Below are 25,742 nucleotides of genomic sequence, written 5' to 3'. Positions count from 1 at the left end.
TAAGTGTACAAAATGTTTTTGAATCATGGCAGACATGATATTCTAATTATGGCAGACAGCACCAAGGTGTTTTTTTTAAACTTTATTCAGTAAAAAAACATTGGCAATTTATTTACAGTCTATTATGGAAAAATCAAAACAAAACAAATAAATCTGTACAACAGTTCTGTATGAAACCACATATATGTTTTCTTTTTATGGTGTCTATTGTGAATGTGTGAAAATGAATAGGTTAAGAATAGCATGAACTTCCCCACAAAGGCTCTGACATATCAACATGAGTTTAAAGGAGAATAACAATTTAAACTTAAAATTAGCAATCATAGATTTAGTTACAAACTGCTGGAATCAGACAGGATCAGTTGTAAAATCTGGCATTGCTTCACAGACAATGACTGAGGTGCTTATTTATTAAAACACTGAGATATTTTTCAAATTGTCAATACTATTGAACATTTCATAGCCTCAGTCAGATTTTCTCCAATTTCTAGCCTCCAACAAGTTATTAATTTTAACTTTGGCAAGGTACCATGCACTGTATCAATATACAGTGCATGATTCAGGCATATTGGAAACATCAGAGTTCTTGTCATGTTAAAAGGCTATCTGTATATTTGATGTCCATTTCGGCTATCCAGCAAAAGGGTTAGCATGAATGGTCACGTCCTTTATCCGAGTTTCAGTCAGTGGTCGAAACGTCTTTTCATTGACGGGCAGTTTCTCCAGTTCATCCAGTGTCTCCAGGCCATCAATAATCCTATATGTTGAAGAGAGTGAGATGTCAATGCACAATCTAAAAGATTTGTGGTCATGCAGAGGCATATACAAAGAGGCCCATGGATCCTCCTCAATTATATATGATATATTTCATGAACTAAATTTTAATCAGTCAGTAACTGTCAAGCAGAATCTAACTAGTTGTCTGTAGAGTCAAAACAAGTTTCACTGTCTCACATTTATTTATGTCCCTACCACTATGTTGATCTCACATAATCATATGCTCATTTATTGGTATACAGGTTACGTACTTCCCAAACACTGTGTACTTCATATCCAGATGAGGCTGTTTGGCATATGTGAAGAAAAACTGGGAGCCATTCGTGTTGGGACCATTATTGGCCATTGAGACCACTCCTCTCACATTATGCTGAAATATGACAAATCAGAAGAACACAAGAGTTACAAAATGGCCCTGAATAAAAAAATATTTAGGTAAAAATTAACCAAAGGAGGTACTGACTTTTAAGTGCTCACTGAACTCGTCTTCGAATTTACGACCCCATATACTCGTCCCTCCTTTGCCTGTGCCTGGTTAATTAAATTGAAATACAGGGAAAACAAAAACAAAAGTGAGAATATAAATTCTGACATTTCAGGTATTGTTCAGGTACAAGATCAATCCCATACCTGTGGGATCTCCAGTCTGAACCATGAAGCCTTTAATATTTCTGTGGAAGATGCAGCCATTGTAGAACCCACTGGCACACAAAGCAAGAAAGTTCTGTAAAGTAAAAAATATAAATAGGTGATATGCCATGATATACCATGACTTTACCTAGGAAAATACATTAGTTATGTTTAGACCTTTGAAAATTACAGTGCTACAATTAAAACACAGTTTTGCAACTACAACTAATCCCAAGAGAGCAACTGTCAAATTATTACAATGTAATATTGAGTCTCCATGCATGTGAATCATATCACAAGAAGGCACCTTAACCTGAGTGCAATACTTCACATTCACCTCTCAAGTTTTTTATCGTGTGCTTATGTTAACTTCAACTCCCAAAGAGCAAGTAACTAATAGTAGTCCAAACCCAGAAGGATATTAATATTAATAAAGCGATAATGGAAGTTTCTTGCTATTTAATACAAACGTAACTTAATATGCAACTGTGTTGGAAAACAGTCGACAGTAACGTTTAGTGTAGCTACGTGGTTTACATCTAAAGCAGTGAAACATGCAACTCACCTCACATGTTCTCGGTGAGCGCTCACAGAATAGTTCAATTTTAATGTCTCCTAGATCTGTGTGAAGGGTAACGGCCTGTAAAATTCACAACAACAAAAAAAAACACAATGAAGTCCTTAAAACGTTAACTTTTAACAGGCACAGGAGTTAAAAGCCATTCATTAATGCTGGGTGTCTAGCTTAGCCCGTTTCCCAGTTAGCAAACATAAGCAAACTATCACATCACACACGCGTAGTTCGCGAACTAGGCTCCACGCTTGATTAACAGCATTCAATCACAATATTAGTTATTAACTTATTGGGCTGTTTTGCTAATTGTATTTTGATATTAATCTGCTGAAAAATTCTACAATGAACTTTACCATTTCAAACACTGCGTCTGTGAATAAGTGTGTCGGAGAAACGTGTCCGTGTAAGCGCAGTTACCCGGCGTTGAATGGTTCCGTGTCGCAACGCTCATGTTCTTTCTATTATGCTGTGCAGATCTCTGGGCTATTTACACACATACATGCATACATTGTGGACCCATGGCGTTAAGGAGTAGTTACAGCAGAAATGACCGGATTTTGAATTTGCCTGACCTATAGTATGGCAAACCATACATTCTAGATGCAGTGAACATTAGAGTAAATTTGTGATACTGTTGACATAGACAGATAAACCTAAAATGAGCTTCTATGCCCCTAAACTCCCACCCCCCTCACTCAAAGCCTTTTTCTGGTGGAATATTACCAGATTGGCTTTGGGTTGATTTGATTGTTAGAAGCACAAAACTGTTACAAAGAAGGAAAACTATTTGCTATTTGACACAGGGGCCCAGGTGGTAATAAAAGAGAGAAGTGACTCATTTGCAACATCCAAGCAGAAGCTGAACAGAAACCAAGACAAATTTTGTCAACCAAATTTATTTTACCCTAGTGGATGGTGTACAAGAGAAGATGACACATGCTCAAACAATACTCACTCATTGTCACATCATTCATGTCAATACTGTTGCATTGATGATTTCCGTTTTAATGAAAAACTTTTGGCAAAAAGAAGAAAAAACACTGCACAAAACCAAATGTATACATCACCCATGACTGAAATTGAGTTGGGGAACAATGACAATGATTTTTGTACCCAAAATAATAACTCTATAAGGACCAGGAACATGGACATCAAGGAGTGACAGAGTGCCATCATGCAAACATACATACACACAGGTAACGCTCATACACACACTTCATCTGTGCTAATCACGATGACAATTCTGACATGACACAGCTCAATTAATACATGGTGATTGACGAAAACACAGAATCAAGGTTAAACCATGTGGTTTCTTTAAAAACACAAAACACATCTTGTTTTAAACCAGCAGTCAATATTAAATACACCAAACTAGAAAAGAATGTATAGAAATGCATATAAAAATGTTATCACAACTGTTTAAATAAATAAAAATACCAGGTGTAATAAAAAATAGGCAATCAACTCAAAAAAAGAAGTGAGTACTAGCTGGTTTCCTGAGAAATTTAGTCATACTATCATAATGCTAATAGCTGTCAAAATGAAAAAAAAAAAATGAGTCAAATGATTTTTAAAGAGGAGGGAAAATACAGAGAACATAAAGATTAACAATGACTATGAGACAAGAACCTAATCTATTTACTGATACCACTTTACTAGTAACCTACACAATGTATTTTTTAAATGTACTGACCATTTACTTGCAGTGCTTACAACAAGACGTAACATTTGACATTTGTGATGTCACCTTTAATTACAATAGTTGATTGTCTTCATCTGTGGCGTATTGCTGAGGCATTCATTTAAAATTCCTTGCTGGGACTTAAAGGTAAGGAACAAACTCAATTTGTTTTCCTATGAGTAGTTCTAAAAATACTTAAATAGTAATCAAATACCCTTTTAATCTCATAGCTGGCAGTCATTCACTTGAACCATACCATACCAGCAAACACACGAAACATGCGTTGTATACTTTAAATTGTATATCATTATTTGCATTTACCTAAATGTAAATTGTGGGAGAGGTGCTATAGTGCAAAAGCATTCTAGGATCAAAAATAACCTCTAATCTATTTAACTTGAAATTCTCACCATTGCGTTAGTAAAATGAATGTGACAAAAAGAATGCCCATGCGCATTAGAAAACTACATCACTAATAACTCTTACATAGTTTAAATAAAGGCAATATTGCACAATATAGGATGGTTAAACGTGTTTTGAAATAAATGTACATAACTATTCCAATGCTTTCCAACCCAGTTACTGTGCTGTATATTGCTACTGTCCAAGTTTTCTTGTAGTTAGGTTTATTAAAACATAAACTGATATATTTTTTTTAATTCTCAGAGTAAACAAAAGAACCCCTGTTGTGTGTTGTGCTGAGTGAGCGCTGTGCATTGATCTTAAATTCCACATTTTTAGCATCATGCTGCTTACTGTGGCAAACCGCAAGTGCAGAAAAGTCTCTCTAAGGCAAAAAGTATTAAACTTTTCTCTACAAATGATCACACTTTGAAACCAAAATGATAACAATGACCTGACGTGAAGTATGGAAGCCCATTTATGACAAAACCAAAAGGAAAAAAATGAAATAAATAAAAAATTATCATAACATCACCATCCATCCATCTATCCTTTATCTATACCGCTTATCCGTAAAGAGTCGTGGGGGGGCTGGAGCCTATCCCAGCTGACATTGGGCGACAGGCAGGGTACACCTTGTACGGATCACCAGTCCATCGCAGGGCCAACACATATAGACAAACAACCAATCACTCTCACATTTCACACCTACGGGCAATTTAGAGTTACCAATTAACCTAAGCCACATGTCTTTGGACTGTGGGAGGAAGCCGAAGTAACCGGAGAGAACCCACGCAGCCACAGGGAGGACATGCAAACTCCACACAGAAAAGCCCCGGGCTTGAACCAGGGCTCAAACCCGGAACCTTCTTGCTGTGAGGCGACAGTGCTAACTATTGCCATGCTGCCCATTCCTGGCTTTGAGAATCTTTTTAAATAATTACTAGAATTTTGTCTTTTTTAAATTTCCCTGGCAGGACATTAGAGCGGAGTGTCTGGCACAAAAACAAACACACAAACAAAAAATCCATCACACAATAAAAAAAAGTCTACTTTCAAATGAGCTTGTGTCACTTCAATAATTAAAATTTAAAGTCAACAGCTGAATTTCTAAATCACTTTTACAAATAAAAAAGCTGCACTAGAGCAGACCTTAATGTAAAAAATAAAGTTTTCACAGCCAATGTCACATGGTGAGGCTACAACAGAAAAGAACGCCTTGTTAATCACATCTGGGACACCATATGTGTCTTACGTTTGCCCAAATTTATTACTGGTGTCAAGTATGGTCACTTGTGAAAAGTCTCCAGGAACTGATGAAATTAAACATTAGAGCAAAATATGGAACAAACAGCAAAACTATCCATTACCATTTGGGCCTGTTGATCTAGTGCAGCTTTAAAGACAATTATCTGCATCAAAACATGGCCAAGAGTACGATCATTTGTTTTTAACTCTACAGATGCCACAACAAAAATAACAGCAAAAGTACATAACACAAAAGGAGTAAAGTTAAGGCAACTGACTTGAAATCCATGGCTCTTTTCATAAATGCCCCCTAATCTTTCTTGCCACTGAAGTGAATATCAAAATTACATTTTTTTTCTTTCCATTAAGTGGAATGTGGCTTGTTTATTTATTAGCTAGCTTAAGTTTCAGAAATGGCCATTTTGGACCTTATTGCATTGTTCACATAATTAACTCAGATTAAATCACTAAATTGTTCAACTCACCTTAATTAATTACATATGTAGCAATTAAGATTGCTTACATTAAAGATGGCTGTAAATTCACTCACAGGTGAACAACATCTACACTGAACACTGCACAATATTTGGGTAATGCAGTTCAGATGGATTAAAATAACAGAGTAACCCTATTAAGGTAGAAACATCATAATACAGTGTTAAAATAAACTGAAATGAACACAAGGCCAGGTGCTCAGAAAGCAGATTTGAGGACATCATATCCACCATTGCAAGGGTAATAAACCAATCTAGTGTTTCAGGTAAACATCTATGTTAGTTTCAGTCATACTACCAACATGTGGAACACATTTCAGTGTCACCATGTTATCCTGTATAAACTTCAATTAAATTCTTATGATGCAGATGTGACTCAACTCATTCAAAACCTTTTCAGCATTTTTCCCACATTTGTTCATTTTGTATTGTGCAAGTCATTGCAAACAAAAAATGTGAATGCAGCATGGCCATGTAATTGATTTTGCTCGGTTCCCAGTTCCCACTGATTAGTATACTGACAGTAAGGGTTGGGTATCTGCTTCCTGATAAGATGACTGTGTGCGGGGGTTGATGTTTTGTAATGCTAGTCCACTGGGTAGCATTCAGGACAGTAATTGCCTTTCCTCAAGCGGTAGGTCAAACACACCACACAGAAAGAGGCCATCAACTCTTCCACCCTGCCAGTGTAATGTAACATTACACTCACTAGTCTAATACCAAATGTTGTACTGCTACCAAGACTCAGGCCAGCTAAAGACAACTACTCCTCCTCTACAGCACTTGCACTACTAACACTTTATCCTCAATGACCCTCTTCTTCCCATCTTATACAATACCTTCTCAGACACAAGGATCTCACAATCTACAACCTTTTTTGAGATGACTCATCATTAGTCACCCCCAAAATAACTCAAAATAATTGGAGCAAGTGAAGATTGCAGTTTGGCTGTTATCTATACACAGAGAGGAGGCGAGGTCTTACAGATCACCTTACTTACTCATGTTAACAATACTGAACATATTATTTTAGTAATATATCCAATCTTGATTAGACAAGATTGGAGTACGGAAACCGTACTCAAGTTCTATTTCTGGTTTTTGTAAAGTTGGCCAACAGTCTGCATTATGTTAACTTCTCTGCCATAATTGAGAAACATAAAATTCAAAGACATATTGTTGACCATGTCACTGCTACATTATTGCTATAAAGCATCATTACTAGGTTAAAAAAAACTAAACTGAATGGAGAACAACCAGAAGCTACCAGGATTAGCATTTCGGTTCTGTGAAACTGGCACTGGCTCTTGATACCCAACCTTACTGGCAGTACACTGGCAGCAGGTCTACTGCCTGCAGCAAGCCCTCTGGGACTGTATGGGCATTCCTTCTGTGTCAGGGCCAAGTTGGGGAGTATCTGCTCTCACTGACAGCAACAGACCTCTTTAAGCTTGTTCTTTGTCAACCTTCCACAACTGTTCCTTAACCTCCGTGGGCAACGTGTTGAAGAGGTCCTCCTCCACCACGAGACCGGTTCTCTTAAGCTGTCGGCACTCGCCCAGCTCCACAGGCAGACATTCCAGACGGTTTCCTCTCAGCTCTAGCTGAGTCAACCCGGTCAGTTCTCCAAACCGCGATGGCAGAGACTGTAGGCAATTGTTCCCCAAGTTCAAAGTGCGAAGCTTCTTGCACTGGAACAGCTCATTAGGCAGACTCTCAATCTTTATTTTAAGGTGGGGAGGGTGTTGTGAAGGCAGAGAAAAGGAGAGAGAAACATTTTTCATCAGCAGACAAATTGTTGCAAACAAACCTCTGAGGATGAAAACAGTCATATTCAAGTACTCACCCTGTTGGCTGTCACTGCCAGGTACTGAAGATTCTGGAGGCAGCCAATGTCTGTTGGGATGTAGGTCAGGTTGTTATGGCTCAGGTCCAGGAAGCGGAGCTTGCGGCAATAAAACAACTGGCTGGGGATCTTCTCAATCTTGTTTCTGTTCAGGTACAGCTTCTCCAGGTTGGTCAGTGTGCCAATTTGAATGGGAATGTAGGCAATCTGGTTGTACCAGAGCTTAAGGCAGACCAGCCGATGAAGGTGCTGGAAGCTGATGATCTCCTCGATGGTCTTCAGGTTGTTGTCCTTTAAGTCAATCTCCTGCAAGTTGTGCAAACTGAAGATTGAGTGCGGTATACGTTCTAGATCACAGCGAATAAGCTCCAGTTCGGTCAGGTTCACCATCTTCTTCAGGCTGTTGAGCACCATCAGCTTGGTGCCTTCATTATTGATGGAGAGCTTCTGGAGGTGCATGCCCACATCAGTCACCACCTGAGGTAGCTTGGTGAGATTACTCTTCAGACGAAGAACCTTGAGCCTCTTGAGCTCTCTGAGCCCATCAATGACAATGTAACGGTTGTTCTCGGCACTGAGATTCCCTGTCAGATGAAGCTCACTCAGATTCTTCAAACTGTAGATCCATAAGGGAATCTCTTTAATGTCAGTGAACTTGATGTGCAGAGACTTCAAGTTCTCACGCAAGAAAGCCAATGCTGGAGCTTCAATTTTGGCTGGTGTATGGTAAAGCCACATCTCTCGCAGGTTAACCAGCTGGGCGATGATCGGGGGGATGGTGACATCTGGGATAAGCTCCAGTTTAAGGACCTCCAGCTCCATCAGGTCAAACACTGTGTCTGGGATGCCACTTAGCATGAAAAGGTGCAACTCCAACTTCTCCTGAGAGTTCTTAGTTATCCTCTGCCTGAGCTTGTCCAGTGTCCACTCATTGTTCAGGTTGAGCTGCCTCAGTTTATTTTCACTTACTTCAGAGAGGAACACAGCAAAACGTTTCGAGTACAGAGGGTCATACTGATCTATCATGTGCAACATGAATGCAAAGTCATTCTTTACATCAGGTATGTCACTGTAGCTGCTCTCTTCCCGTATTGATTCAAAGGAGTATTTCTTTAGAGAGCGCCGAAGCATCCAGCAAAGCGTGTACATGCAAATCAAACCGTACACCACCACTAAGCTAATGTAAAAACAGGCTAAGATTTTAAAAAGCGTAGCCAATGGATGGGCACAACGGTACACACTGTAACCTGTCAGACTCTCTATATTTACCGAACAGTCGACGCTGAATTTAATATCGTGCACGTAATACCCTGTGTAGCAGATTATCAAAATGAACTTGATGACTTTGATAATAGTTTGACGGATGTACAGTCTGTACACAATGTCTCCTTCTTCAACATGTATACGGAACTTCTTCACTTTTTCAAACAGGGCTTTTGCCTGTTCACCCTCTTTTTTGTCCAAAACCCCTGTCTCTGTTCTATCTACTATGCCCTGCTCAAAGCGTGTCTTTGTCCTTTGGAGCATAGGAACACTTGCTTCAACATCCTCACTAATGACAGACTCCTTATGGTCCATTGAGCCGTTCATTTTCATTGGTTTTGGGTCGCTCTCTTCAACCACCGTCTCTGACAGTGCCCTAGTTGTCCATGGGGAGTCAAAGCATTTCAGCAAGATCGATACAAAGTGCTCTAGTTTGGAACTAGTCCGTGGGAACTTAAACCAAAAGTTGCTGCAAGCTAGGAAAATAAGGGTGTGAAGTAATACTAGGTAGGGGAAATACTTGGCAAACCAGTGCAATCTATTTTCATAGCACACAGCATCCACATAGTTATACTGGTGGCGGTCCAGATCATACTGGATCCCTTTGGGCTCCAAGAAAAGTGATGTGGAGAGGGTGGAATTGAAGTTCTTCCTGCAGGTCTCATTGACCACCCATTTGCAGGGCAAGCAGATCATCTTGTCCTGGGTGACCTGCAGTGTCCCTCCAAACACAGAAATCATGAGCATAACAATGGAGATGTAGTCGGTGAACACATCCCACCATGGTTTCAGGATGCGGTATGCTGGTTGTGTGTCCACAAAGTACCGCAACTCAGTGATGGGGATCATGGTTTATCTGTGGAAAAAAAGAAGAGTTGAGAAAGTAATCATAATAGAGTGGAGTAATATACTATACAAGGTTGTCAAAAATAAAAAAGCTCCTTTCCATGAATGCCTGAACAGCCTTTACATACCTGAACCACAACATAATACCAAGCTGACAAATGATGACTACAATGCTAACTAACAAGGTCATACATCAAAACATTCCAGACAGTTAATGCAAAGTCTGCCAGGAGTAATGAAATCCAAATTCCCAATTGTTGTGACAAAGAACTGCCTGATTTACTTCACTAGGTAGACTAATATTTATTGATTTAACCACTGCTAAACATGCAAAATTAATCTTGCTTTCAAAGGGGTATTGTCACTGGACATAGCACCTCAAATGTTGTGGCCCGAATGGCAAACCAGCCATCAATAAAATACAAAGTCAGTTTGTCTGCATTTTAATTTAATTCTTACATGATTTAGGTGAAGAATAAATGGGCTGTTCTTGTGAAGAAAAAAACAAAACAAACATATGTCACACAGAAAGTGTATGTGGGCTGTAAGCATAATAAATGAGTAAATTAACAGCACAATCATTTTACACTTAATCATGAAAAACCTATATGTCTGATTTTAATTGGGCAGTTACCCTTATGAGCAGGGACACTAGAATTTGATTATGGTGTCGATTATGACATCTATGAAACCTAAACTAAGTACTTCAAATTTTGTAATGCAGTCTGATACACATCTGAACAATGACCTATGCATCAGTAATTGTGCCGAGAATGATCCAGAGTATTGTTTAAGATGTAGCACTACTAACTTGGACTAGAGGTGGGTGATATAATGATGACACTGAGACACATGAGACAATACAAACTTCTTAACCAAAAAAAAAAATAAAATTCACCTACCATTTATACTCAGGCATTTATCACTTTAACATCACTAGGTGTATTAGGCCATAGTAAGCAATGATGCAAATTAATGAGCAGGACTGCTTCATGGCACAGTTGCACAATTTTTGTAGCATTACAGTAACATCCCTTGATTTGTCAGGTATAAACTGAACAAGTCCAAACCAGACATTCCTATGTGGTTATGTTATTCCTAAAACACATTTTAATTTATGTACCATAAAATGTGTTATATCATGATACTGTCAAGCAGAATTTCATATACTGTGATAGTGGATTTTATCTAGCATACATTCCTAGTGGTAACTATGTAACCTCAAGTCTACACCTTACTCCAAGCTGTTGGTATGCAATATAAGAAACTAAAAAAGTCTGCATATACAACATAATTTATGTGCAAGGACAGATAAAGTTCTTTATGAACTTGAAAATGGTTCTACTTACAAATCCAAACTGTAAAATGCAATAATTCCATACATAACCAGGCAAGAGTGATCCACAAGTACCCCTTAGCCGCTACTGCACAGCAGAGCCAGATAAAGCCCTCCAAATCAACCTCTAGCCTTGTGCGAGTGTGACACACCCAGCCTGTAAGCTTGAGAAGTCACTCTTCTACAGATGATGTTCCGTTTTGGCTTGTTTAACCCAAACAACACGACCGCCAGAGGAGCCACCTTGCTCCCTTGCTCTCTATTCTTAGCCATTTCCGTTAAGGATACCCAGAGTATTGTCTGTGGGGGCCTTGAGAAGCACCTCCCTCGACCTTCAGGAGGAGATCCTGTTTACCTTATGGAAGCTGCTGTCTCCAACCAGTGTCTCTCTGGAATACTCCGCCGTCACCTTTTGCACCCCCACCCCCCAAAAACACACACCTACACATACACAACAAGAATCAAGAGCTGGCATTCATCACAGCTTGTACTTTGTTAGGAAACTGTAAAAGCGAGAAGTCAGGACGCCTGGTCTGATCCTTGGCCAAATAAGCATATTTAGATTGGCTCCAGTTCAGAAAAATTTTTGCACACATAACAGCTATTCCAATTCACTAGCCCAGATTGAGTAGACGGCGTAGCACCTACAAGTACACTCAATAAATCAAACACTCACCAGTTCGGAGGTGTTATCTGTGCTCCAGTGCCTGATGATGTCCCTGGTGGACCAGCCACTCTCTATATATCCAAAACTTTTCATGGACCATTGCCCCTCTCATCGCCATGGGGTTGAATAGAAGATCTGAAAGAATATTTGGAGATGGAAATATAGTTCCAGATGTTTTCTACCATGTTTGGAAGTGATATACATTAGCAAAGTAAAGAAAGTTACATACGAGATCCAAGTTATGTTTAAACAACAATATCTTACGATAAACGATATGTGCCTTATTAAGAAGTGTGTGATATATCGTGCCATATATATGACTTGCATTGTCAGACACAATTTCCATTTAAGTAGATATACCCGCTATCCATCCGTCACCGCTCGTAACCCTGGCATGGGATGTCTTTGTCATCTGGCTAATTCAGCAATCTACATGTCAGCACCGACCACGAACAAGAACAAATTTTGCTGTTAAAACACGTTAGCAAACTAAGCTAGGCTGCCATTAGCTAGTGAGCTAGCCTAGCTACATGATTTACCACCGGCTCTTTCTGTCATCGGAAGTTTACATCCTAGCAAACGCTGAAGTTTATACGACTGCAGTACACTGCTAACATGCTTTAAAACTGCCAGGATGTTCGACTTACAACGTTTGGTGTGCTGCGATCAAATCCAACGCTACTTTAACATCAATAGTTGCTAACAAATTGTGTTTGCTGTTGCTAGCAGCTCAGTTTGCTAGCCGTTGTTTTTTATATCAGCACCTTCGCTTACACCGCCCAGGCGAGGGGTGGCAGTGTGCAGCTTTTAACAAGAAGAAGAAGAAGAAACGCTCTTCCTCCTCTGCCTCTGAGGGAGAGTGAGAAAGATGTTTGATGTTTTGACAGGAAGGTCCTATGTTTTGACTGCATAACAGCACTAGGTAGTGTATTTTAATATCAGACATGTTGTCATTGAACTCTTTACGGACTGTGTGCTTATCCCGGGCTGCACTGCACCCGAACCGACTAATGACGAACCAAATGCCTCTTTCTAGAGCTGTTACATGTTCAGCACACTGCATGTCCACAAGCTTACTCAACAAGGACGCATGGCACAGCAACATGAACATCAGAGCACTGGAGAAGGAAAGATGGCTAACCTACTACACAAATCAAGCCAATTTACCACGGAATTACTGTACAGGTCAAGTCAAACTGAACTGCTGGAACTGTAAACAGCCTCTTGACAAAATGCCTGCATTCTTCTGCATGTCATGCAAAGTAATCCAGCCCCCTGAAGAAGGGATAACTTACTTCAAGATCATGGACTGGTGAGTATTACTATGTCTTTTTGCTTATTACCTACTATTGTATCTTCATAAACTTGTTATTAATTAAGTCAAGTCTGTAATATTACCACGTGTTACCTCTTTTCAGTGATTGCACATTCACACTGGACACACAGAAGCTGCAGAAAAGATACTTGGAGCTCCAGAGGTCTCTACATCCAGACAACTTCAGCCAGAAATCTGTGGTAGGCAGGGGGATGTAAGGGGAATCTGAGTGGAGATCAACTGAGTGACATTTTCTATGAGTCATCGAAGCTTTCCTATCTATTAGCAGCAGTGTGACACAGGAAACGGGGTCTGACCCGTTGTCCCTATTAGCCCACTTGACTGTGCATTTTTGTTTTGTTAGTATGATTCATTGTGATTTGGCCATGGAAATAATACTGGGCAAAGTTGAAAGATGGTTTCATTAAAGTACATTGACAAATTTTCCACCCGTAAGGCAGCTTTTCTTATATTAAGCAAACAAGGACAAGGCAAGCAACTTCAAGGAATCAAAAAATGAACAACTGAAAAGTTGAAAGGCCTTTGCTTTAAGAGAGAAAGGAGAAAAGATGAGAAATATATCAAAAGAATTGTGGAAATATAGTAGAAATGAATGAGTGGACTACAAACAGCATTATAGTTTTAAATTAAGTATCCCAGGAGGCAATTCCAGTGAACCAGCATGCACAATACCAGGACCCTGATCTGGTTTCCCTACATCTTTATTAATGCTGGTTATACCTGACATATTGAGATGTCTACTGTGAACAAGAGAAAGTTAAAGTAAAGTAAGTAAATAAATATATGGAAACCCGTCCATCCTCCATGTATTTCATAACTTCTTTCTGTGGTAAAGAGAGAAAGTTTGGCTTACATATCCCAAAGCCATTGTGCAGTTAAAGCTGAAATCCAATTTTTGATTTAAAAGCATATTTTGGCAGAGGAGGAAAAGTAAGTACCATAAAATAAGTAACCACACATTTTCCAGTAAAAATTGAATGTCTTAAAGCTGCACAAGGCAACTTTGCTTGTTAGTGGCTCTAGCCTGCAGAAAAAGACAAAATGTTAAGTGAAATGTAATTTTAAAGGGGCATCCCTCTAATTCTACACATAAAGGTTTACACATTAGCAGTTGTATGATGTGTTCTGTGGCAATGGTGGAGGTTTGTCAAGTCATGATTAAGTCATAGTGATGTTATCAGAAGGGAGTAGAGCTTTAAGACATGGAATGCTATCTGGGAGGCTTTAATGAATGGTTCTATCAAGTTGCGTCATGGGAGATGTAGGATGCAGTATTTTGTGAGCTTGATCCATACTAGAGACCAAAAGTCAGGATTGTCAGGTAGTTGCCCCTCTGCTGCTTAATGTAACCCTTCAAAAGATATATAGAATATCATTATTAAATGGCACACACCAAACTCATGGTGATGGTTTATACTTTATAGGGTTTATAGGGAAAATACACAGAAGAGGTCTAATTTTGGTTTGTCGACTTGTGGGGGACTCATTCATTGCTGTTAAAGAAAGAAATCTGGTCCTCTCTTACTCTTTGCTTTTGAGTTGTCTGTCTTTATAAGCAAACAAGTGTGCCTTTCTAGCACCAGAGGTTTGTGTGGAAAACTAGATTTGAGATACTTGGTAAATCACGCTCAGCCGAAAGCACAGTTAGGCTGAGATGAGAAAAGGAGGACTATAATTTACATAAAAACCTTGACTAGATCAGCTTTAAAAATGTCAAAGAAAGAAATAAGACTTGTACCAATGCATCTGAGTGCTTTAGGGTTGAATATGTTTATAGGTTATTTTACAAAGTGGTAAATAGTGGACAAAAGTTTCACAACATCCAGTTTCCCCCTCGTGAATCACTGAAAAAACTGCATGGCACTTTAGAAGAAATAAACATTATGGATACTAGGAGAGGAGGAGCAGAGGTCTGTTGCTTCAGTTGTAATTTATTCTGTACGTTCGGGTGGAAAAGCACAATGCAGAATGCTGTCAGGATATGATATGAAAGCCAAACTCATATTCAGCAGAGTGTGAGAGAGGAGGGGTAGCCTAAATGGTTTCCTCACACACAACCTGTCCAATATTGTACTGACTCTGTTTTATTTATCAGCACCTCTGGCCATTTTTTCTTAATTAGACATCTTCCAGCCTCAGGGATCTTCATCATGTATAGAAAACTCATTACTTATACAAGGCTACAAGGCAGCCACCTACTGCACTTGTTGTTATTACAGAAACAGCTCCACACGAGGGGCCCATGGGCCAGAGCTTGAGACTATTGATTTCCACAAGAGCTGACAGACCTGATAGCTGCAAAATGTACTCAGATCTGCCAACCATTTCCAAGATATTTTCCTTGCCATCTTATTTCTACACATCTGCCGTGTCAAACTTACACCTGTATCCCTTCAAGGGTCCCAAACTGCTCAACTATAAAAGAGTAGCTGTATGTCATACATCTAATTGACACTATCACCAAGGGTGTTTAGAAAATTGACAGTGGTATAGACTGGGATGGCAAGGTGTAAAAAAAAACTCATCACTATCACTATCAATCACAATGATACTGAGTTTCTTTCCCTTTTTAAATGAATGTATACGGAGCGAACCTGCCATAATTAGAAGCAAACTTAACAGAACCCTCTTTTGCAGAAAGAACAGGAGTATTCAGAAAGCCAGTCGGCTCTGGTGAACAAAGCATACAAGACTCTGCTTAAGCCTTTGAGTCGCGGTCTTTATATGGTGAGTTTGAAATCCCTGCTTCCACTTTTCCATTCTAATGAATAGTTTACTTTCATAACTGTAAGCTCTGTCTGTCTGATCTCTCCCTCAAGAGAAGCATCTTTACCATCTGACATCCAAGAGCAGTGACATGCATTCAAAGGAGCAGTTGAGTTTGATGAACTCTTAACCTATGTTTCAGCTGGAGCTGCAGGGGATGCATATAGAAGAGGGCACAGACTCCGGGGCCGATTCTGCATTTCTGATGGAGCTGATGGAGATCAATGAAGCTCTTGATGAAGCACAGACTCCAGAGAAAGCCAATGAGATTGGCCAAGACACTAAAGGTAGACATACATGTCTGTTGAAGTTTATATGGTGAAAGCCTGATTATTGAGCTTAAATTTGCACAGGTGAAGAACATTTCTCTAGTTAATTGGTTCACATCAGCTACTTCTGATTTATAACTAGTTTTATGATTAGATTTTTCCCTCTCTAGGCCTCAGAAATGTATGAAAACAGAGTGATGGCTGAACTGCTCACTAAGTATATTGAGACATGTTTTGTTTTTAAGGGTTAAAGTTGTGAAGATCTCATTTCTGGATGATTTGGTGATACCTGTGGTTACCATGGTAACAGCAAGTGGAGTTTAAAACTAAAGACAGTACTCCTTGAGCAGCTGCTTTGTCAGAAATACAACAGAAGAGTAACTGGTGTTGCTGTTTAAGTGCAGTGCAGCCAACCAAAATCATGTTGTAGATATGCATATGTGGGCATTCTTAAATAGAGGGAGTCACAATTACAATAAAAACTACTTTATATAGAAGATAATTCAGAATGTAAATACATTGAATGGCTAATGCAGAAGAAAATGCTGACCATAAATAGTATGGGATTTGATTTCATGAAAATCTTAGGAGTATAACGTTAACCCAGGGTTAACTTCTGACAGAATGAGCATAATATCCTACCTTTGATATACAATGCATGTAAGGTTGAACACTACAGTATCTGACAGATCTGCAGTAACTTAAGTAAGTGTCTGTATGGGCTGTGTAATATATTTCATTTTACATCAGTGCTAGATGATGCACACATCAAACTGTTAACACAATACGTCTCTCTGATTTTTCTTGTTTGTTTGACATCAAATCAAGCTGTTACTCTCAGAGGCGAGTGTGTTTTTGAATCTCTATGAATAAAAAGCACGATACGTGCCATGTCTTGTTAACATGCAGAACTGAAACTTGTCTCCTGCTCACTTGCAGGGAAACTGGCAGACTTGACAGTACAGATAGATGCTGCACTTCGTAAAGGTATTACATTGAGATGTTGCATTGAAATATTTTCTGTTCCTCCCACACATCCCTTTGTTTGTTTTGTAATCTATGCTGAAGCTTTCCTTTAGGTCTCGGAGTGAGTCATTGACTGAACTTCCTTTTGCAGGGGAGCTCCAGACTGCCAAAGCACTGCTTGCCCAGATGAAATACTATGCAAACATTGAAGAGAAAGTGAAGGAGAAACTTTCTGGATTCATGTAATTTCTTCCCCTCTTTTGTCTCTTATTTTATATTTTTAGACACTTTTGCACAGAAGCGCACAAATTATTGTACATTTGTTGTATTATTATTATTATGTGAGATTATTATTCTAGTTGAATAATAAAACTTGTAATGCATAATACACCACTGAATTAATCATGATTTGTACTTTATCTGCTATTTTTGATTAAAAACTGTATAGATATGAGGGTGTAATTGGATGCATACAGTATCTCCCCTGAATTCCACTGATTTCACAAGTCTAATCATATCCACTTGTAACTAATGTATCATTAAAGACGACAGAGGTCTATAATTGGCTGTGATTAAAATGCTGCTCAGAGTGTTTATATCATTATCCTGCCTATCAGTTCAGCATTTTGTCATGTGGGGCTCACACACACACACACAGGACTCTCATTCTGTTCCTCAGGTTACCTTTAGGGGGAGACATAACACCTTGACAGTCACCATGCAGTAGAGCAGTACATGTTGTACAAACTGGATATGAGACCAGAAGGAAGTCCTTTATTGAGGTAGACAACCTATTGAATTAATGGTGGTTTCATATGTAGCATCAATGCTGTGATAATCAGGAAGACCCCACTGAATGACGATTACTCAATGAGGCAAAGACCTGTGATGGGTGTAATTTTTCGCTCATAAATTGATGTACATTGACCCTTTTACTCCTGTGCCTGCAGCACACCGACTGTGCACCAGAATGTAAATTCATCCACCCTCTCCCTCATTTAATTTTTGAAGGCTGTTTTTTCAACACTGTGGAGAAGAATTGTTATAATCTGTAATTACTTTGCAAATTGGAGCTCGAGTCGCATCAAAGCTTTTGATCCAAGAAAGTGATACAGTTGTAATCACACTGAAATATGGGGTGGGTATCACTTAATCTGATAGCAGAAAGTGAACCATCAGATTACATATCATGTGAAAAATGTTATTTGAGACACACGAGCATCACAGCCTAAACCATTTTGTGTGTAATAGTGGTTTTACAGTGACACTGTGCAGCTCAGTCCACTGGAACATCCCTGTGTAACAAATCCTGACGGGTTGTTTATTAAGTCTGGAACAACAATGTCATGTGTCTGAGGCTGTTCTGTTTTTTTTACTGTGGAGAAGCAGTTCCCTTAATACACATGGATAGACAGTGAATTAAAAAGGGCCACTCCCACCACAAGGAGACCAACAAGCCTATTTATTATTCATGTCGTAATCGGAAGGCATCTACAGTGCCTTTAAATTAATGAGAAAGTGTGATCGACCAACGCTGAGGCCACCGCTGTCTGCCAGAACTCTTTGAAATTGAGTTTGAAAGACACGAAAAGGGGGGGGGAAACTCACCACAGCCAGGCTGTGAAATTGACTTGGATGGGAAAGCTTGGGAAAATGAAGTAGGTACATGCGACCACCATGCAGCTTCTGGGATGAGTTAGGTCAGCATCAGGCACACTACACAATTTACTGCTGCTGTTGGGGTGTTTACTTGGATTTGCTGGCTATGGTGCTCTAGGTTAATTCAAATACTCTGTAAAGGTCCACATGACCCAGTAAATAGAATTCCTCTTAGTTATGTTAGCTTGTGCAGTAGTTTGGCATTTCGGAAAAAAAACTTAAATTTCTTGTTGAGAGTTTGATTTGAAGATCGATACCACTCTCATATCTGCCAGCTAAATGTGAAGCTACAGCCGGCAGCTGGTTAGCGCAGCATTGCATGAAGACTGTAAACAAACTAAAACCTGGCTGCTGGCTGTAGATTCATAGTTAGAGGACAGTAGCAAGAGTGGTATAAATCTTCTTGTCTAACTCTCTGCAAGAAGGCAGAAGCAGATTTCCAAAAAAATCCTCCCTTTGTATTATAGATGTTGTTTTCTTGCAACCCAAATGACTTATTTCATGAAGACTGGGTATCACCATGTGTAGTGCCTGTGAAAAATGAAATTGTTCTAGGCATACTGGGCAAATGTTATAACTTGAAAAATCACTGGAAACAATTTTATCTGGATTAAGGTGTCTAAATAAGCCTCCAACAACGTGCCTAATAGTGCATGTCATAATTGCAGTATTAATCATCTCCATATGGCCTTAAAATAAATATCATAATAAGATTAATGTGTTCTTATGACCCATGTCTTAATCATAATATTCCCATAATCACATTAAGACCAAAATGTTGGTGGGCCACTTTAACACAATCGCAGTGCTCTCGACAGAAACCTAATAGAAAAATTTCTCATTATAGTCTCTTTGGCGTATAATGAGGAAGAATTCCATACAGACCTTCAACTATAGATGTAGTCAGTAGCCAATGAAAGGTGTGATTGACAGAGGTTAAAACCAGTGGAAGATGACTCACTGGAGCTGAGCTCTTTTCTCCTCCCAGCAGAGCAGCAGCCTTTATGATCCTCGCCCTTCTGCTCAGCCTCTGTGTGACTCAGCCGCTGAGTGTCAGTCCCATCATCCCACAGATACCTCAAGCCCGCTGTGTGTACTCATGTCTCACCAGGTAGTAATGCCATTTTAATCTACCACTATTAGGCTTTCTTCCCTCCCTTAATCCGTGTTTTTATGTTGTTTGCCTCATCTCTTTACCAAGCCGTGTCTTTGCCTCCCCATAAAGCTCCTGAACTATAGCCTTCTTTGAAACCTGTTACTCTATAAATATGCGTTATTAATTTTTGACTCCCACCTCTTCTTTCCCTAGTTTTCTTTCTATTTTTATTTTGGTGTGGTTTTTCAGTCTGAATCCCCTCATACTCAAATTATGAGTTTTAAATACAACTTTGTCACACATTCCTGTAGACAATACTCTACAGAAGAAGACTAACAACACAGTAGTGTGCTATTTACACGGATGGTGACAACAACACAATGCCTGATATGTCCCACATGCCTGCTAATGTGATATGATACAATGAACATATTGTGAAATAGAATCTGGCAGCATAAAAATACACTACTGTTACACCCCATTGCTTTTTAAACACTGGTAAGCATTCATACATTTTCTTGAAGATTGTTTCCATTTCCTGCTTATCATTTACATCTTATCATCAACTTTAATGGGGGATCAGTTCATTAAAGCTCAAGTACTCTAGATTATTTCGTTTTTTCCCCTCTTTGAATGTAATATGTCAAATCAAAACACATTTTAACAATAAACCCCTTTCTTCCCTGCTTCATGTTTGAGAGAATTCCCCGAGCTGTTCCTCTTAAGCCTCTGATATAGGCCCTGCTGAGAGATTTCTGGGGGAATCTCTGCTCTCCTCAGCAATATGAGGCAGAAGCCTGTGTATTTAGACGCAGCATGTTTGTGTGTTTGCGCACACATGGCTGTATGTGTTTGTGAAGACCAGAATCAAGAGCCATGACGTATCTTCAAATCCCTTTGACTTCTCAGAATGGGCAATCGGCCCACCAAAAAGCAGTTGTTGAGTAATCCCCTTATCAATTGCCTTCCCTAGAACCTCTTGTCACATGTATTCCTCCAAATGATATTGGATTTGATCTGGTACACTGCACCAATCAGATACACCGACTTTTGCTGTTGTGTCTTGTAGCCTGCATCAGAATATTACTGTAGACCATATTCCAGGATTTTTATAAGGTAATTGGCTCTTCATATTTCAGACCAGTCAAATATGCCACTGGTGCATATAAGACTTCTCTTGTTTTCTCCCAAAACAAATTTATGATATACCTACCGGGTATTGTCTTGCAGTAGCCCAAGTTTCTTTTAGATATAAGCATATTCCTTGGCATACTTTCCTAATAATTGGGTCACTACTGTAACTCAAGTCAAACTTTCTCAACTGAAGTTCCATGAACTTAATGAGGGAAAGGTGTTTAAACAAAACAAACCTACTCTTTTGGTGCTTGTACAAGAAACTTACTTCAAATTGATCAAAGTCCAACCAGTTTTTCACCAGTTTCTTGCAGTTGGAGGTGTGGCCAAGCAAAAATAAAGCAAATTGATATGTTGTTTACATCTACAAAGAGGAATAATCACACTAACATATGTGAGGTAGCAGGCTGCAGGTGGATCTGCACACGTAGAAGGATTTTTTTGGCTCGTGGCTGTCCCATTGAAACACCAGGAGATATTGCTTCAAAAGGCTCCTTTGTGGTTCTTGAGTTTGGAAAGCCTTTGAAGGTGAAGAACCAGGGGTTTTAAACAAGGTGTATGCGTGTGGAAACACAGATCAGCCATTCACTTTCAGCTGAGTTGAGTGCAAACCACTCGCCTCTGGTGAGATCTCTCTCTTCACCTTATCTCCTCTGCTATGCTGCCGCTGCCTATCTCACAGCAATCACATTGTCCTCGCTTCAGAGCTGGCTTGTTTGTTTCTCGTGTCATCTTAATACCTTGCACAGCGTTGTGTTTCAGTGCCTAATCAAGCTCGGGTTCCACTCTGACACTGTGGCTCTCAAACTGGCTTAGGGCAAAAACTTTCACAAATCTCTGAAAACTAATTTAAGTACTCCCTGCTCTTTTTAGTGCATCTTCGTACCTCTGTCAGAGGAGCAATCCAGCCATCAACGCTAAGTGTAAACTATGGCTCAAACAGAAGAAAGAGAGGAAGTTTTCATCATGTTGTCCCTACATAATGGAATATTTTAATGTTTTATCATTATACAGAAGCTTGTCTACGGGGTGAATGATAAGTTTGCAACCTCAGGTAGAAAAAGATGACAGCTCTCATTAAATGCATGTGCCGTTCAACTCTTTTATGCAGAAAGTTTGACTTTAATAACTTTTGTGGTATTTCTGTTTTGGGTAATTGAAAATGACAAGTCAGCGCTGTCTAAGAAAATGGTCCACAGCAGTGATGACACCATCATCACTGTGAAAATGGTCTGCTCCTTCATCTTGGGGAAGAGGTAGTGGTCTGAGGATGTCAAGTCTGGTGAATAAGGTGGGCACTGGAGGAGTTCAACTCCACATCTGACAGATGACAGCATGAAGGTGGATTTTCTCAGGCGGTACTGACTTGCAATTTTCAATTATCCAAAACAGAAATCACATCTCAAACCAGCCTTGAATAATTTTTATGCCCACTTGAAGGCAGTGAAAAAATCAGCAAATATGTAAATGACATATAATCACCTTATACTATCTTATACTATCTACTACTATATACTATACTACTTATAAAATTGAAATGGTGAAAATTTGGAGTCGTTTCTCTTGCCAACTGACAACTGTAAGTCGAATATTCACTCTCCTTTTAGCCCTGCTTTGGTCTCCACTAACTCCTGAGAAGAATATCTGATTCTTTAGCAGTGAAATGTCTCCTTATATACACCTGCTAGTTGCTAAATGTGTCTGTCTGCTGTTTAGTGCTGGGCAGGTAATGTTCTGTATTTTTTGCTGAAATCATTTCCCTGCTGTAGATGACAAAATGTCAATAATGAGTGGTGAGAGTGAAGGAGTGAAACAGTGAACAGTGAAAGAGGCTGTAAAACACAAAACAATAAGCTAAAAGATGCTTTAACCCCAAAAAACGCAAAAAAATTATTTTCTAAGCAGAACTACTGTAAACAAAACCCTTATTTTGATTTTGCATCAAATACAAAATGGCCTCCGTCAGCTGGATATTCATCAGGCAATAATGTGGTCTCCGTGTGTGAAAATGGCTCTGCACATCTCAGATCTCTCGTTGTCACAGCTTTGTAAAATTGAAATGAAGCACAAACACTTGTTACAAACAGCCCAACATCTTAGAGATTGTAAGCAGTATTGGGGACACTCTAACCAATTGGTGTGAATGCTAATGTTCAATCCTCAAGTAAAGAGACATGACAGTGTGCTTCAGCTTTACTACAGGTGCGCCAGACAGGTTCCATATCTGAAGGAAGGCAAGACAAGATGATTGCATTGTGGTGCAGGTACAAACCAATTCTGAGCTCTCAAAACAAAATTCTATCACTGAGTTTCATTACTATGCAGGAATTCAGCCAAATCCCTGCACCTGTGTCAGTATATTGCCTCGCCTCGATATTGTCCATGAGCCTGACCATATTCTCCTGTATCCTCATTCAAGGGGGAAGAAAATTTGCAGTCACCCGCGCACATTAATTTGTAAGACCTTGCTTTTCAAGCAAACAAAAGATGCAACAGCCCCCTCTCTGCTTGTGCTGCTGATATCTCACATAATGATGACTCTCGTTACTCCATGCATCCTACCAAGTTCAACAACAATCTAACCTTTTTCTACTGCAGCTGTTTCTATGACAACGCAAGCCCCTGCTGCAACTTTAAAGCATGATAAACACAAAAGCCAGATAATGGATTTGATTGATCTCGCTTCTCTCCATGGGACTCATATCAAGACTGATAGAGTTGTTTAGGCTAACAGGCAAGGATCAAAAGGTGATATGCTTCACTTACACATTTTTGCAGCAGTTGAGCATTTGCGAGGATCATGTGTGGATTTCTTAAGCTGTCATACTGTATTGAATGTGCATTACAGCATGGACTTTTTGCAGGGAGGTTGTATATGTAGTTAGCCACATGCTAATATCCATGTGAATCTATATCTAGGAAAAAGATACAGACCTGTCTTGTCCAGTTATGATAACAGCTGCATTATCGCCTGCAGCAGGTTTTGAATCTGTGTGCTTATGAAGCCCTGGTCGCAAAGAAGAAAACCTTGGGCTTTTCTTTGCCTTGCTTTCCTTATTGCATTTGACAGGACAGTGTCCACATAACTCAATCCTGTCACCAGCTTAAATTGAGGCCTTTGAGAAAGTGTTGTGCCACTGAACCTTGGGCTTCACTCAGTACCTCTTCAGCTTAAAACACCTAAGAGTACCTCAGCACTGCTGTAGTATTGCAGAGTAAGGACTGGTGCTGAGATCCAGATTCTGAAAAATATAAGCAACATGTGATGCGTGGCACGATGATGATGCGCCATCCTCAGTTTGAGTCTCTTGCCAATCACCAGAGTGGAGTGAAATTAATCACTCGCTGAGCTGTCAGTTGGCGTCAGCCAGGAGACATTTATCTTTGAACCCATGTCAGTAATTTGGCAATAACGGTTCCTTTGATTAATTCACTGCCTGAATCTCTGCCAGGAGAGCAGGAGTTCAGAGACAGTGACAGATTGATGATGCTTGTATCCTGTAATTCCGTGGCCCTCAAACTTTACAGTGATTTGGCTTGTGTAAAAAAAGACAATAAAGATAAATAGCACACTCCTAAACATGATTATATGTATGAGTCATTGTTTGAGCATGGACTCTTCTGAGGTGTGTTGTCAGCGTAAGCATGGAAGTTTGTTGCATCCACTGTGTTGTCAGGAAGTTGCAGCTGATTTCAGGCTAGCTATGGAGCACTACTGAGGATTGTTTGCCAGTGCTGGCTCACTGTGTCCTCAGATCAGCTTCAGTCATGCTGCTTAAGCAAAACTGTTGACACATCTCAAGCTAACAAAGTTAATTCCAGCATGCATCCAAAAAGTTCAGCCAGGGAAGAGAGAGACATCATAACATTTTGTCAAACCTGTAACAGAAAATGCTCATTCAGCAGGTGTTGTTCCACATTTTGCCACCGCCCCATTTGTTTTTTGTTTTTTTGGACAAACTTGATGTTTACTTCAAGGCTTCTCAAGGGACTTGTCTGAGAGGTAAACAAAACTCTTTTCATTTGACAGCTTGCAATGCAACTGCTTTCCTGGATACTGTCTTTTGCACCTTTTTTCACACAACACCTTTCCACCAGGCTAAATGGAAATTAATGACTGTTATCTTCCACACAATTGAATCTATTAGTGGGAAACACTGGAATTTTAATTTAGGAATCATTGGTGTTATTATTTTAATTCTGCCATATGTCAAGATGAAAAATTGCCATCATTACTATATTTAATTAATATTCTGAATTTAAAAAATATTTTGGTTGCAACTTTACCATGTTCACAATCCCCTCCCAAAATAAACATGAAGATACATATAAATAATAAAAAACAAAGCCTCTTTAGGCTACTTGTCAAAATTAATAATGTAATGAGCTCAATGTTTTCAAACAGTCTAATTTAAATGGTCTCAAAGAGCAATGTGGTAGGGTTGTTTTGGAACTGGACACATACATGCTACTGAATGGAAGTCATTCATGCTGCAAAGAATGAGGAAAATAAAGCTGGTCTTGAGTTAACAAATAACATAGCCAGTTACATCTTACTTGTTTGTCAGTGTGTTTCCACTGAATGAGATCTTAGTAGCATTTTTTTGACAGTGCAGGTCATGGGAAATATAATTTTTTCCAGCAGGTGGTCTCATCTGGCTTATCAGAATTTCCCACCGCAGTCTGGATCTTCCCCCATCTCTCTTTCTCTCCCCGCAGTCCTCCCACCACCTGAACATCTCAATAAAA

At 39.4% G+C, this 25,742-nt stretch overlaps 3 protein-coding genes across 7 annotated transcripts; 1 reads left to right on the top strand and 2 right to left on the bottom strand.

The window, feature by feature from the left end:
• Window positions 1–62: 62 nt before the first annotated feature.
• ppil3 (peptidylprolyl isomerase (cyclophilin)-like 3) lies at window positions 63–2,476 on the bottom strand. The gene is made up of 6 exons (XM_018696679.2): window positions 2,335–2,476; window positions 1,973–2,047; window positions 1,408–1,501; window positions 1,241–1,308; window positions 1,029–1,147; window positions 63–757 (listed from the first exon to the last, which is right to left on the bottom strand). Exons 1-6 carry the CDS (start codon window positions 2,335–2,337, stop codon window positions 631–633), a joined length of 486 nt encoding a protein of 161 aa, XP_018552195.1. The 5' UTR covers window positions 2,338–2,476; the 3' UTR covers window positions 63–630.
• A 385-nt stretch (window positions 2,477–2,861) lies between these two features.
• Window positions 2,862–12,571, bottom strand: lrrc8ab (leucine rich repeat containing 8 VRAC subunit Ab). Of its 4 annotated transcripts, XM_018662557.2 has the most exons (5): window positions 12,415–12,533; window positions 12,128–12,196; window positions 11,777–11,902; window positions 7,656–9,774; window positions 2,862–7,530 (listed from the first exon to the last, which is right to left on the bottom strand). In XM_018662557.2, the coding sequence occupies exons 4-5, from the start codon at window positions 9,765–9,767 to the stop codon at window positions 7,255–7,257; spliced, it is 2,388 nt and encodes a 795-aa protein (XP_018518073.1). In that variant the 5' UTR covers window positions 9,768–9,774; window positions 11,777–11,902; window positions 12,128–12,196; window positions 12,415–12,533; the 3' UTR covers window positions 2,862–7,254. The 4 variants fall into 4 exon arrangements, with proteins under 4 accessions (XP_018518073.1, XP_018518001.1, XP_018518160.1 ...); XM_018662485.2 differs by lacking the exon at window positions 12,128–12,196 and having other exon boundaries at window positions 12,415–12,571; XM_018662644.2 differs by lacking the exons at window positions 11,777–11,902; window positions 12,128–12,196 and having other exon boundaries at window positions 12,415–12,538.
• On the top strand, window positions 12,566–17,682 carry hscb (HscB mitochondrial iron-sulfur cluster cochaperone). 2 transcript variants are annotated; one of them, XM_018662841.2, is made up of 7 exons: window positions 12,566–12,689; window positions 12,804–13,079; window positions 13,186–13,282; window positions 15,741–15,830; window positions 16,012–16,156; window positions 17,078–17,125; window positions 17,256–17,682. In XM_018662841.2, exons 2-7 carry the CDS (start codon window positions 12,829–12,831, stop codon window positions 17,348–17,350), a joined length of 726 nt encoding a protein of 241 aa, XP_018518357.1. In that variant the 5' UTR covers window positions 12,566–12,689; window positions 12,804–12,828; the 3' UTR covers window positions 17,351–17,682. The 2 variants fall into 2 exon arrangements, with proteins under 2 accessions (XP_018518357.1, XP_018518291.1); XM_018662775.2 differs by having other exon boundaries at window positions 12,578–13,079.
• The last annotated feature ends 8,060 nt before the right edge of the window (window positions 17,683–25,742 follow it).

Source organism: Lates calcarifer, linkage group LG13 (genome assembly GCF_001640805.2).
Source record: "Lates calcarifer isolate ASB-BC8 linkage group LG13, TLL_Latcal_v3, whole genome shotgun sequence".
NCBI lineage: Eukaryota > Metazoa > Chordata > Actinopteri > Centropomidae > Lates > Lates calcarifer.
This window is presented reverse-complemented; position numbering and strand designations above follow the sequence as displayed.

What these genes read in the sequence shown, in the direction of transcription:
- hscb (XM_018662775.2), top strand. Translation starts at nt 12,712, where the DNA reads ATGTTGTCATTGAACTCTTTACGGACTGTGTGCTTATCCCGGGCTGCA. An exon ending in TACTTCAAGATCATGGACTG is followed by an intron (nt 13,080 to 13,185) that starts GTGAGTATTACT and finishes ACCTCTTTTCAG; the next exon opens with TGATTGCACATTCACACTGG. An exon ending in AGATGCTGCACTTCGTAAAG is followed by an intron (nt 17,126 to 17,255) that starts GTATTACATTGA and finishes TTCCTTTTGCAG; the next exon opens with GGGAGCTCCAGACTGCCAAA.
- ppil3 (XM_018696679.2), bottom strand. An exon ending in GCTCACCGAGAACATGTGAG is followed by an intron (nt 1,502 to 1,972) that starts GTGAGTTGCATG and finishes TTTACTTTACAG; the next exon opens with AACTTTCTTGCTTTGTGTGC. An exon ending in AGTTCAGTGAGCACTTAAAA is followed by an intron (nt 1,148 to 1,240) that starts GTCAGTACCTCC and finishes GTCATATTTCAG; the next exon opens with CATAATGTGAGAGGAGTGGT.
- lrrc8ab (XM_018662485.2), bottom strand. Translation starts at nt 9,767, where the DNA reads ATGATCCCCATCACTGAGTTGCGGTACTTTGTGGACACACAACCAGCA. An exon ending in TGGCAGTGACAGCCAACAGG is followed by an intron (nt 7,531 to 7,655) that starts GTGAGTACTTGA and finishes CTTAAAATAAAG; the next exon opens with ATTGAGAGTCTGCCTAATGA.